The sequence below is a fragment of the Zalophus californianus genome, chromosome 13 (genome assembly GCF_009762305.2).
Source record: "Zalophus californianus isolate mZalCal1 chromosome 13, mZalCal1.pri.v2, whole genome shotgun sequence".
NCBI classification, from domain to species: Eukaryota; Metazoa; Chordata; class Mammalia; order Carnivora; family Otariidae; genus Zalophus; species Zalophus californianus.
Window position 1 is genome coordinate 22,125,493 of NC_045607.1, and position 12,540 is coordinate 22,138,032.

A 12,540-nucleotide genomic window follows, 5' to 3' on the forward strand; every position below is an offset into this window, starting at 1 on the left:
GCGGAGCACGGAGCCTGATGCAGGGCTCGATCCCAGGACCCTGGGATCATGACCTGAGCTGAAGGCAGACACTTTACGACTGAGCCACCCAGGCACCTCTGTCGTTTATTTAAAGTAAAAAAAATTATCATAAAAAGAAAGTGTGTGATTGTGGGCATGACTGTCTGTCACTAATAATGATTTCCCATAGAGCTCTGCCAGGACTCAGCCTAGATTAGGTTGTCAGAAGAGGGCTGTTTCTTGAGCCTGGTTCCTCCTGATTCTTTTCTCCATCAGTCAGCTGTATCTTAGGTCTGGACAGCTAGGAAGTTGAGATGAGTATGTGTGGTAATGCAAGTTTCTAGGTCTCTGTAAGGTATATTAGTGGTTCCAAGGATGGCTCATGGTGACAGACACTTCAGATGAATTGAGCTCGACTGTCAGTGTTGGTTGGAAAGGTTAAAAGAATGGGCTCTGGAATCAGATCTTTACTATGTCACCTGGTGGCTCAGTGTCCTGGGACGTTACTTCAGTCCCCTAAGCCTCTGATTCCTCGCCTGTGAAATGGGAATGACAATACCATCTCTCTGGTTGTGAGAATCAGGAAATACAGAGTGCTATGCAGAAATGTGTTCTGTACAGAAACTGCTTGATAAATGTCAGCTATTTCATTATTCATTAAACATAATTACAGATTTGTTATTTTTTTTAAGATTTTTATTTATTTGACACAGAGAGAAAGGGATAGCAAGAGAGGGAACACAGCAGAGGGAATGGGAGAGGGAGAAGCAGGCTTTGTTGTTATTCTTAAAATTCACATTTCATTATTGCTTCAGATTCACTTGAACTTCTGTTGTTGCCAGGGATAGTCCTACAACTCTTTATTTTTTAAAATATTTATTTATTTATTTATTTATTTTAAAAATTTATTTGAGCAAGAGAGAGCGAGCATGAGCAGGGTGAAGGGAGAAGCAGACTCCCCGCTGAGCAGGGAGCCCGACGTGGGGCTCCATCCCAGGACCTGGGATCATGACCCGAGCTGAAGGCAGACGCTTAACCGACTGAGCCACCCAGGTGCCCCTATTTATTTATTTTAGAGAGAGAGAGTGAGTGTGCCCCAGCATGCACACAAGTGGGGCGAGGGGCAAAAGGAAGGGGGCAAGCAGACACCTTGTGGAGCACAGAACCCCACCCAGGGCTCAGTCCCACCACCCTGAGATCATGACCTGAGCCAGAATCAAGAGTTGGACGCTTAACTGACTGAACCAACCAGGTGCCCCTCTATAACTCTCTTTAATACTTGCTTTGAAGCTAGAGCACACGTTTTAGAAATGATGGAGAATAGTGTAGGCCTGGCTTTCCAGAACAGATACCTTAAATCCTTGAGTCTTTCTCAGGTGAGGCCTTCTAAAAATGTTATTTTTCTTTTCTTTCTTTTTTTTTTTTTAAGATTTTATTTATTTATTTGAGATAGAATGAGAGAGAGGCACAAGCAGGGAGGAGGGCCAGAGGGAGAGGGAGAAGCAGACTCCCCACTGAGCAGGGAGCCCAACATGGGGCTCGATCCCGGGACCTGGAGATCATGACCTGAGCCGAAGGCAGATGCTTAACTGACTGAGCCAGCCAGGCGCCCCTAAACATGTTATTTTTCAGTGCTCAGTTTCTCATTTCTCTCGTAGCAAGATAATCTCACTCTTAGAGTAAGATTGGGGCCATTTGACATAAGCTTCTGGATTTTTGTTTTCCATGCATGGGAATTATTGACTTGCAGATCTCTTCTCTTTTCCCACTTGAAGGTGAGGAAGCTTGTTGTTAACTTATATTGCGTTAGTAGAATCAGATGATCTTCAGAATAAAGCAAAAATTCTCCATCATTTTACCTGAGTCCTTTTATAATCTGGGCTCTTCTTTTATCTCTTATCACTCTGTGTGTCAGGCACATGCAGTATGTTACATTCTTTTAGTCCTCGTTCCTTCTTATAACTGATTCTCTGCTTGGAAATTCATCTGGTTGTCAGGATTCAGTGTTCTTGTCACTTCCTCCCTAAGTCCTCCTTGATCTGGCAGGGTCTTTTCTGGAAACCCACGGTATGTCGTCTGTTTCTCATATTGTCACATTCACCGTGTGTCTTTGTCCGTTTGGGCTGCTGTAACAGAAGGCCACAGGCTGTGACTTGAACAGCACTTTATTCTCACCATGCTGGAGGCTGGGAGTCTGAGGTCAAGGTGCCAGCATGTCAGGTTCCTCATGGAGGGACCTTCCTGGTCGACGGGGCAGTCTCTCTGCTGCATCCTCCTGAGGGGACGAGACAGGACCACTAATCCCTTCATCCCCTTATTAGGACACCAGTCTCATCATGGGGGCTCTGTCCCCATTACATTAGCCAAAGCTAAGTGTCTCCTAAAACCATCAAACTGGGGATTAGGGCTTCAGCAGACGCGTCTTGGGGAGACACAAACATTCCGCTCGTGGCATGGTGTGTTGCAGTCATTTATTCACAGGGGCTCTGGGGGGCTGTGTCTCAGTGTAGGCTCACACGGGATCCCAGCTTTGGGGGACACAGCATTTTGGAACAGGACCCTGATACTGTAAATTCCCTTTTTGGGATGTCACATTTATGTCCTTGAAAAAAACAAAGTAGCTGCTCTTCATCAAATAGTGGTTTAGAAATGAATTTATTTTAAAGGTATCAATAATTTCAGTTCATATCTTTCTGTATCTTAGGTAATGGAACTGCTGGTCCATCTGAATAAGCGTATAAAAAGCCGCCCCAAAATACAGCTCCCGGTAGAGACACTATTGGTTCAGTACCAGGACCCTGCTGCAGTTTCCTTTGTCACAGTGAGTGTTCTCTTGGAATATTTCTGACTTACAGTGAGTTTTCTCTCCTAACATTTATTAGATGTCATCAGTATATGGGCCAGTTTAGAATTTCACCTCAGACTAATTCTAAATGAAACAGGAGATGTTTTTCTTCAAATGACACACTGTTTTTTCCACTGAAGTGGTAGGTGCAGGATAAGGCGTGGTCGTTTACATCGGGCAAAGGAAGGTTGGTGAAATGACTACTCAGGCTTGCTGATATAAAGGGAGGATTTGATTCTTAGTAAAAGGTTGTACGAGGCCAGTCTGAACAGAGAGAAGACAGGGTTATGCAGCATAGGCATGAATAAACAATAATAGAAGGAAAGAAAGGGTAAATGGCAAGGATAGGAAGCTGAATTTTAAAAAATTCTGTCTCTGATACATTCAGAAAGGTATCCTTTTTAAAAGTGAAGTAACTGAGCCTGGTAAGAAATGTTCCTGTTAAATTGTCATCTTCATGAAATGTAGATGTATACAAGTGTTGCTGTCATGTGATGTCACATGATCTTTTTGTGGCCCTGTTGCTTCTAGCATTGAGGCTCAGTCTGTTGAGTATTATCTAACATCTGGGTTCCAGACCTTTGGAGCCACCTACTGGTGCAGGTATCTTTTCTGTGCCTGCTCTGGACGTACAGCTTCATTACAGAAGCTCCTCCTGCAAGCAGGCAGAAACATTGTGTGCCAATAAAACTGCCAAATAGAATGTCTCCCAAAGAATAACCTTATGAAGCCTATTCTGAAGTGAAGAATCCTTTAGAAAAGCAAATTTTTATCTTATGCATAGATCCAGATATGCATTCATGAGTTTGCTTAAAATGAAGCATTCATATGGATTCTAGTGATAAAAAATACCCACAGCACTCAGTTTCCCTTGGTTCATCATCCATTGGTCAGTTATCGGAACGAGGAACCAGAGGGCTGCCATGTACTAAGGCGGCTGTAGTAACTGACCAGTGGGGAAACGGCAGCCTAGGATTTCACAGGTGGTCTCCTCTTTGCTTGAAAGGATTAGTGCAACAAGCTGGGAGCTCTGATGCTAATGTGTAGTATGTAGGTTCAGATGGGCCAAATGATGACTTTTTCTTTTCAGTGAAAATTGTGTATTTGCGTGCTTTTATCCCCCCAACTTTATTGAGGCACAATTGACATAATTGTATATATTTAAAGTGAAAAAACATGAAGTTTGATATATGAATGCATGAGTGCTTTAGATTAGGTCATGCTCTCTCACATGAAGCACATCTTAAAGCAAACATGAATAAGTAGGGCTGGAATTCTTCCTGAGATGTCATAGTTGATCATGCTGTAATAAGTAAACGTGATAAACTTGTGGAGAGAGAATGTGATTTCTTTGTTATAACATAACTCCCTAAGTTAGCAACCATGTGTTCTCATTGAAATCCTAGAATATTTCCTTCATGCTCACTTGCTTTTCTCTCATTGTGTTAGAATTTTACTATAATTTATGTTAAGATGGGCTATCCTCGCCTACCAGTGGAAAAACAATGTGAACTGGCCCCTACGCTTCTTACTGCCATGGAAGGGAAACCTCAGCCACAGCAGGATAGGTATGGTGTCCTCAGTTACCTTCTCTCCCACCTGCATGAGTCAACAGCTACCTCTCAAACACAGAGTCACACATTTGGTTTTACTTGGGCTAATGTGAAGGCTTGAGTTCTTTCAGCTGACAGATGATTGAATTTTCTGTGTCCCTCAATGTTACTGTTTTGGTAATTATCAAATTTCTTGAATCGAGCATATTAAAATGTGTGCAGAACTAACAACATGTTTCTCAATCTAGATGCATTTATTTTGTCAATTATTTTGAAGAGGCTAATTTCACGTGATTGCACAAATTAGTCATAAGGTGTTTTTCATCAAAACATTTCTGTCTTGGAGCATATGAAGTTTTAGAGCAGTTTTAAGGAACAGATCATTTGTTTATATTAATATGGGCATTGGAGGGGTGAAAAGGTTTGGATAACATCCTTAGTTTCAGATTTGGCTCAAAGTTCTGTAGTGTAACCTGGTGGTGGTGAGCATCATCAGGAAGAGTACGGAAGCTGTGGAGGGAGGTGGAGTTAAAAAAAAAAAGTGTTTTATTTTGCTTTTTTAGAGCACATGTATTTTTAAAAGAGAGACTATCGTACGGATCTTTACAAATAAAATTAATACACAATACAAGCACTCTTCGAGGTTTTCACGTGTAATGAAAGAAGGAATTACTGAAGCTGTGTTATATAAGTTCATACGTTGGAAATTTTCATACTCAAAATATTAACAGGATTGGTTTTTAATTTCTTTAGATTTAGAATAACTTTATTTTAATTAACTGGAAAAGAAAAAAAATTATTGAAGGAACATGTTATAAGTCAAACTATACCTAAAGTTTAATAGAAAAATCTGTTTTGGTAACTTTAGATACTTTCACTGAGGGCATATTATTATGTACATCTCTTTCCCCGTGTTCTTGGTAATGAGTCGGAGGTGGCTAAATGGCAGTCATCACCCAGCACACTAGGGTTTCAATAACAAAGAAAGCTAGGCCAGTTCCTAGATTAGGAGTTTGTAAATTGGTGGTTCTGAAAGTGCAGGGCCATTGCTACACTTGCCACTTCTTGTTAATGTGATTTTTGTTTGTTATTTGCATGTATGAAAACCTTATTTTTAAAGTAGTTGCAATAAATGTAATTGTTTTTTCAGCTTAATGCATCTTTTAATACCAACCCTTTTTCACATGAAATACCCTGTTGAATCATCAAAATCAGCTTCTCCGTTTAATCTTGCTGAGAAACCAAAGACCGTGCAGCTGCTTTTGGACTTCATGCTAGATGTCCTTCTGATGCCTTATGGGTAGGTTCAAAATAAAGCCCAGCGACCTTGTCAGTGACCGCTTTCACTGTGTGGGGTTAAATACTATTTTAAATGATTCAGCTTTCACTTGAAAATGGATGTGTCTAAGATTTTCATTTCTGCTGCAGGCTGGACCTCTTCTAAACCCCAGCCCCACTGCTTGTTGACCTTACAGATGTGGAGCTCCCGTCACGGTTTCAGACTCAGCCTGTCCCTGCTGAAATCAGTTTTTCCCCATAAAATAGTTCTTTTCTTTAACGCTGCCAGTGCTGTGATGGTTCTCTTAGCCTTGTCTGTGTACAGTTACAAATTGCCTGCAGCTTTCCTTTTCCTTGTTGCTAATGCCAGTCCCATAATAGCCCCTCTCTGCTCCATGTCTTGTCCCGGAGCCATGCTGCCCGCGGCCCACTGCGGGCTGGTCTCTTCTCTGCTCAGCTCTCATCATGACTTTCTCTCCAGCTGTTCTCCAAAACTCTCTACACTGCCAGAGGGATCCCTGATTTTTATTGTTTTATTTTTTATTTTTTGTAAAGATTATTTGAGAGAGAGGGCACGTGCACCCACTCGTGCTTGAGTGGGGGGAGGGGCAGAGCGTGGGCAGAGGGACAGAATCCTCCGCGGGGTGGGGGTGGGGGGGGCTCGATCTCATTGAGATCATGTCCAGAGCCGAAATCAAGAGTCGGCTTCTTAACTGACTGAGCCACCAAGGCACTCCAGGGATCCCTGATTTTTAAAACATAGATCTTACCAGATCACCCTTAAAATCCTTGGGGTATTATTTTCCAGTCGTTACATACACTCGTGCAGTTCGTGCGCTCTTATGTCCTTGCCTTCGTGTTTTAAGAGAATATAGTTCTCTCTGCTTAGAATGCCTGCCCAACAGAAGAGAAGGGAAGAAAGAAAGAAAACAACAGCCAAAACAACTGCTTTCAAAAAGCATCTCAGACTAGCTTTGAGAGGTCAGCTGTGTGGGTCTCTGACACAAATTTCTTGCCTTGGGCAGAGGACACTATTTTCTGGGTTCTTATTACATTAACTATCCATCTGTATTGCCACTTCGTGTTTTCATTGTACTGCTGACATGTCCGGCTTCCCTAATAGATTGGGGCCTCCTTGAAGTCAAGGGCTGTTTTCGCTAGCTCTGGTCCCTTGCTCAGTGGCCCAGGTTGTGATCTGCTTTTACGCTACTTACTTTCTAGGTTGTCCTTCTGCCAGAGATATTTATCTAAAATGCTGCTTTCATTATGTTTCTTCCCTGACCAAAGGGGTAATGTGTACTATAATCTTAGCCTTTGGAGCTTCCTATCCTCTGTCCCCCCATCCAGACACAAGAGGGTTCATGCTGTACAATTTTTTCCCTTTCCAGTTTGCCCCCCTCTGACCCCTCTAGTTTGGTGGCTTTATTTTCCAGACCTTGAAACGCTTCCACTACTTCTACCTGTTCACTTCCAGTACGTGTCCTATCATTGCTTATTTCTCGGTGGTTTCTTTGTCATGTGATAACATGTCAAATGCTCTCCTATGTGCTGTTATTATCTCAGCCTGCTCCAGATCTTACACTTCCTGGTATTCTTCTGTCTTGTGCTCAAGATGGTGTTTTGCATAATGTTAGCTGTTCAGTAATTACTGATTCATTTACTTACTGCCACTAGTCTTGCTTTAACTTAGAAATAAATGAAAACCTCCTTTTTATAGTTGTTGAATCAGGAGGCAGCCAGAATTGGCAGGTGATGATGGCTTTGGTAAATAAACTTTGAAATCCAAATTTAACTTAGGCACATAACGTCCTCAATCCAGTTTTTCTTACCAAATCCAAATTTAACTTAGGCACATAATGTACTCAATCCAGTTTTTCTTACCAGTGGGAATTTGCCTTATTTTTATAAAAGTATTAAAGTGATTTCTTAATAGGTTTTTTTAATAGATGGATTTAAGATTAAATGGATATAGCATATAAGTAATGTGGAATAATTTACTGTACTATCAGGATCTAAGTGTTATTTTTAATTTTTATTATAATGGGTATTTCATTTTAATATCCAGTCTGATAATTCATCAGCACAGAATTTTAGAGTTTGAAGGGACTTGAATTAAATTTTTTTTCAAAATTTTCATTTTGTAGATGAGAAATACCAGTTTACTGGATCAAAACGAATTTATCAGAAATCTTATTTTTAATCTGTAGAAGCTAAAAATGAAAATAGGGTGGTAAATTAATAAATAAGTAGCTACAGAGGGCTTTGAACATACAGTGGGAAAAGCTAATTGTCATGACTTTTCCTCCGAGTGTTTTTTCCTTTTTGGGGTGTTATGTGCTTGTGTGGTAAGTGGTTTGGAGGTTTCAGTGGGTTTTCTAATGGGATATAAGAATTAAAGGTGAGTTGCCACTTAGCAGAAATGGGAATGACTGTAAAAATGTTCTGTGCTTTTGATATAGAATAATGTTCTTTTTTTTTTTTTTTAACCGTTCTTACAAACAATTGTTCTTTCTCTGTATTTGTCAACCTGAAACTCAAACTGTAGTAGGTCCATAGTGGCTCCTAGAGAGTTGTTTATAGATTGAGAGCAAAATATTTATATTCATTGTTGGTGACTGTAATAGTTCATTTGTAACTAAGCTGAACAGATGGACTCTCGTGGTTAATCTGCTAAAGATGTAAATACCCTTTTTTAGATACCTTCAGAATTTTTCTTTATGATGAAATTTTACTTACAAGTATTCTAGAAAAAATCTTGGAGAAAAGTATAAAATTGAATGTACTAAATGTGCACATATATGTTTATGTGTGTGTTTTAATAGGGAGGTTACAGTTCTCTTTCCTTTTCAGATATGTGTTAAATGAATCCCAGAGTCGCCAAAATTCATCTTCAGGACAGGGTTCTTCTTCGAATAGTGGGGGAGGTTCTGGAATACCCCAGCCTCCCCCAGGAATGAGTTTTTATGCAGCTAAGCGAGTTATTGGTGATAACCCGTGGACACCTGAACAGTTGGAACAGGTATCACTCCTTGTTCATAATGGAGCCTGCCCCAGTGGGCTGGCCCCGGGGCGGGGGGGTCCCCCGGGAGCAGGTCTGCCGTAGTTCTCATGTGCTCAGTCTCTCTCATGAAATAGCTTTGCAACCCCCGCCTGACCTCAGAGTGCTGTCTTCATCGTGGCAGTCATGTGTTAAAGACCCAGGGGAAGGGAGGGGCGGGCAGTGCTTTTCGGTTCTCTTCGTTTGCGTCCACAGCGCAAGGGTGAAATCCAGCCTGCTTAGAAACGGAGTATGTTTAACTTCGCTCATTTTAGCTTTTGACTGTAGGTTTAATAATCATCTAGCTGTTTTGGTGCAGTTAAGATAAAATTTATCTTGGGTTATTCAGCTTTTTAGGGCTGTACATTTTGTGTAAAGCGAGAAACTCCTATACTCACATGTGACAATATGGGGGAAAAGCATGACTCCCTTTGATATTTCTTGCTGGGAATTTAAAAATTGGCATTAAGCATTTTATTCTGGATTTAAACAGGACACAGATGTTCTCTGAGCAGCTTTTAAAAAAGACTGGTGCTCTACAGAGAAGTTGCCTCACTGTGTCTGTGTCATCAGGCACCTCAGGGAAGAACAGATGAGATCAGTATGTAATTATTTTGGAGTTCAAGCAACATGGGTTAGTCTTCCAATCCTTTCTCTCTCCATGGCAATCTAAATGATTTGATATTTTTTTCTTTTTGGGAATGTAAGTGACCACTGATCAAAAAGCAATGTTCCCCAGGAGAGGGAAAAAGGCAAGTGGGGGATTGCTTCCACTCGCAAATTTATAGAATGACTTGTTCAGCGAGGGTTACGTTTGATTAGATTTACTTCATGTTTCAAAGGTCTTTTTTTCCCCTTCTCAAACCATGATGTAAGTAAGAAAGAAAGGTCAATAGTAGTAGCAGCTCCTCTGTTTCCGGTGTGGGCGATGTGATGGGTACTCTGCTGAGCACTCTGAATACCTTGTGTCATTTAATCCTTACAGCAACCCAAGGAGGTAGAGAAATCATTTCACTTTGTAGAAGGAATTGAGGTTTTGAGATGCACCTTGGTCTTACTCCTTTTAGTAGGCTTTGAATCTAGGCCTCTCTGAGGGCTCAGGGTCCAAGTGCTGGAGAATAATTGTTAAATTGAATTGTAATCTTTTTTTTTAAAGATTTTTTTAAATTTATTTATTTGAGAGAGAGAGAGAGAAAAAATGAGAGAGAGCACGAGAAGGGGGAGGGTCAGAGGGAGAAGCAGGCTCCCCGCTGAGCAGGGAGCCCGATGTGGGGACTCGATCCCAGGACTCCAGGATCATGACCTGAGCTGAAAGCAGTCGCTTAACCAGCTGAGCCACCCAGGCGCCCTAACTTGTAATCTTGTGTTGGTAATTATTTGCTAATTTTTAAGGGCCTCTCCACGTTTTTGTCAATTTTATAATCTAGTGAATCTAAATGAACCATTTAGTTTCAAGGATGAAATAATTTTTTTTTTATTTAAACAAAGGTTTTTATTTTTTCTAATGATAACATTATGATAATGTAAAGATTCAAGTAGTACAGAACATTATAAAGAGAAGTTAAAAATGACCTGGAATCCTAGTTTGTCATTCATCTACAGCCTACTCTATGTGTGTGTGTTTGTGTGTGTATATGTATATAAGTACAGTTTTATACATTTTTACATATTACATTTACATACATTTACATGCAATACAGTATTTGTGGTTTACTTTTTTCATTTAACAATATATAAAGTTTTTTTAAAAAGTCATCTTTTTATATGTTACATATAACATAATTATAAAAATTATGTAATTATAAAAAATACATAAATATATATAAAAGTATATATATAAATATATATAAAATTATGTGTAAAGCACATAAGATTTTAACTAGTTTCCTATTGATGGACATTAGTATTATTTTCAGATTTCTTTGCACATTTTTTTGTTTATATCTTTGTGTAGTTAATTTCCATTAACTGTTCTTCTGTGGCTTAAGTAAATGAGTCTTTTCTCTTGTGGCTCTTGCCACAAGTAAGTTGTTTTGAACAAGGGTAGGGAAGGCAAGCATTTTATGATCTGTTTATATACCTTTTTAAATTGCATGTTATTATTTAATAATTTTAAGCTCTCTCAATCTTGATTCATATACATAAGAAGTGGTATATAACTGATTTTTAAAGGTAAAGATAGTTTTCAGGCATATTTGTCCTAAATAGAATTGTTTGTTTTGAAATTCATAGCTCCTTCACATTGCATGAAGTTCTAATTAGAATCCTTCTTCAGTCTGTGTTTTATTTTAGCCATTCAATTAGATTGAATACTGTTTGGTTAAAATTTCACTTGCCTTGACTAGAGTGTGTTTGAAATCCTATTGTTTTCGGTCTGTAAGAATATTGAGGACAGAATGAATATGTTAACAATAGAGTGGAATTCTGTGGAATGTGGTTTAGTTCTTTTTGAACTGTCAAAACAATCCACTGAGCCCTCTATTTATAATGTACCAATCTCTTACCTGTAGGCTCCAAATTTGGACTTCAGTTTAAGGCTTTATCATTCTAGAGAGACTGTAACCTAAGTAGGAAGGCTGTGTATTATAATGGTCTTCGATTTGGAGAAACTTGGGTTTGAATCTTGTTTTCATCACGTACTATGTGCCTTGATCTCTTAAGCCTCACCTCAGTTTCCTCATCAGAAAAATGGGTATAATATTACTTATGTCATAGATTGTGAGGGTTAAATGAAGTCATGAATATATGTTATATACAGTTCCCTGGCACATTGTAAGCCTAAACAGGAGCTGCTACTGTTGTCACTATTAATTTTTGGTTGGTAGTATTTGTTTCTTTGATCACTGTTTTTCTCTCCCTTCATTTATCTGCAGTGCAAATTGGGTATAGTGAAATTCATAGAGGCTGAACAGGTGCCTGAACTCGAAGCTGTTCTCCACTTGGTGATTGCTTCTAGTGACACACGCCACAGTGTAGCGACAGCAGCGGACCTAGAATTGAAAAGCAAGCAAAGGTAAACTACCTCCCTTTTCACCTTGAAAAAATGAAAAGAGTCCATATTTCTGAAAGCTCACTCAGCACATATTTATTCTTTCAGGATTTTCTATAATGAGACATTCAATTTAGGAGATTATGAAATATACCTAATTTGTAATAAAGACAGTTTGCTTTAGGAGCAGCTTTCTGTATAAGACAAGAAAAGCTGTTTGGAAAAGCAGTTTAAAACTGGAATGGATTAGAGATATTACCATGAGAAGTGAGACCTTTGTCGTCTAGCTAAATGGACTTAAAGAACTGATGTTAAGAAGAATGTCAAAACCCAGAAGTTACTCATTTTTGATTCTTCCTCTGTGTCAGACCATTTGAGATTGCTTTTAATAAAGGATATGTAGGTATTATGATAAATACGGTAAAAAACAGGTCCCATGAAAAGAGGTGCTGAATAGATCTTAATTCACACAGGAGGAAATACAAATAGTGATAGGCTCAGAGAAAATATTTTGTGTGAGAAATCAAATCAGTGCAAAATGAAACACTGGTGTACCAGTTTGTACCCATTGGTAAATAAAATTATGTAACAGCTGAAACTCCATTTAAGTTTCTGTTGAAACTGTTGTTTTTATATTCTGTTGATTGGCATTATAAACCGAAATAATTTTTGGAAAGCACTTTGCAGTATGTAATGAATCATAAAAATATTTATAATGTTTTATGTAAATCTTCTGGGAATTTATCCTAAGAGAGTCATTCAGAAGAAGAAAAAGATTATATTTAGAAAAATGTTATAGATTTGCTCATTATACCATTTCCTATAATTTTAAGAAAAA

The 12,540-nt window shown here is 39.1% G+C and overlaps 1 protein-coding gene across 7 annotated transcripts in view; it reads left to right on the forward strand.

The window, feature by feature from the left end:
• ECPAS (Ecm29 proteasome adaptor and scaffold) overlaps positions 1-12,540 on the forward strand; it is a 99,846-nt gene that overhangs the window by 30,539 nt on the left and 56,767 nt on the right. For 4 of the 7 annotated variants that reach the window (XM_027614864.2, XM_027614862.2, XM_027614861.2 and 1 more), the window contains 5 exons: positions 2,705-2,821; positions 4,295-4,413; positions 5,549-5,698; positions 8,527-8,695; positions 11,587-11,726. In XM_027614864.2, the coding sequence (XP_027470665.1) occupies positions 2,705-2,821; positions 4,295-4,413; positions 5,549-5,698; positions 8,527-8,695; positions 11,587-11,726 (695 nt within the window). Of the gene's footprint in view, positions 1-2,699; positions 2,822-4,294; positions 4,414-5,548; positions 5,699-8,526; positions 8,696-11,586; positions 11,727-12,540 lie in introns of those variants that run through there. The other 3 variants (XM_027614867.2, XM_027614866.2, XM_027614865.2) reach the window with 2 other exon arrangements.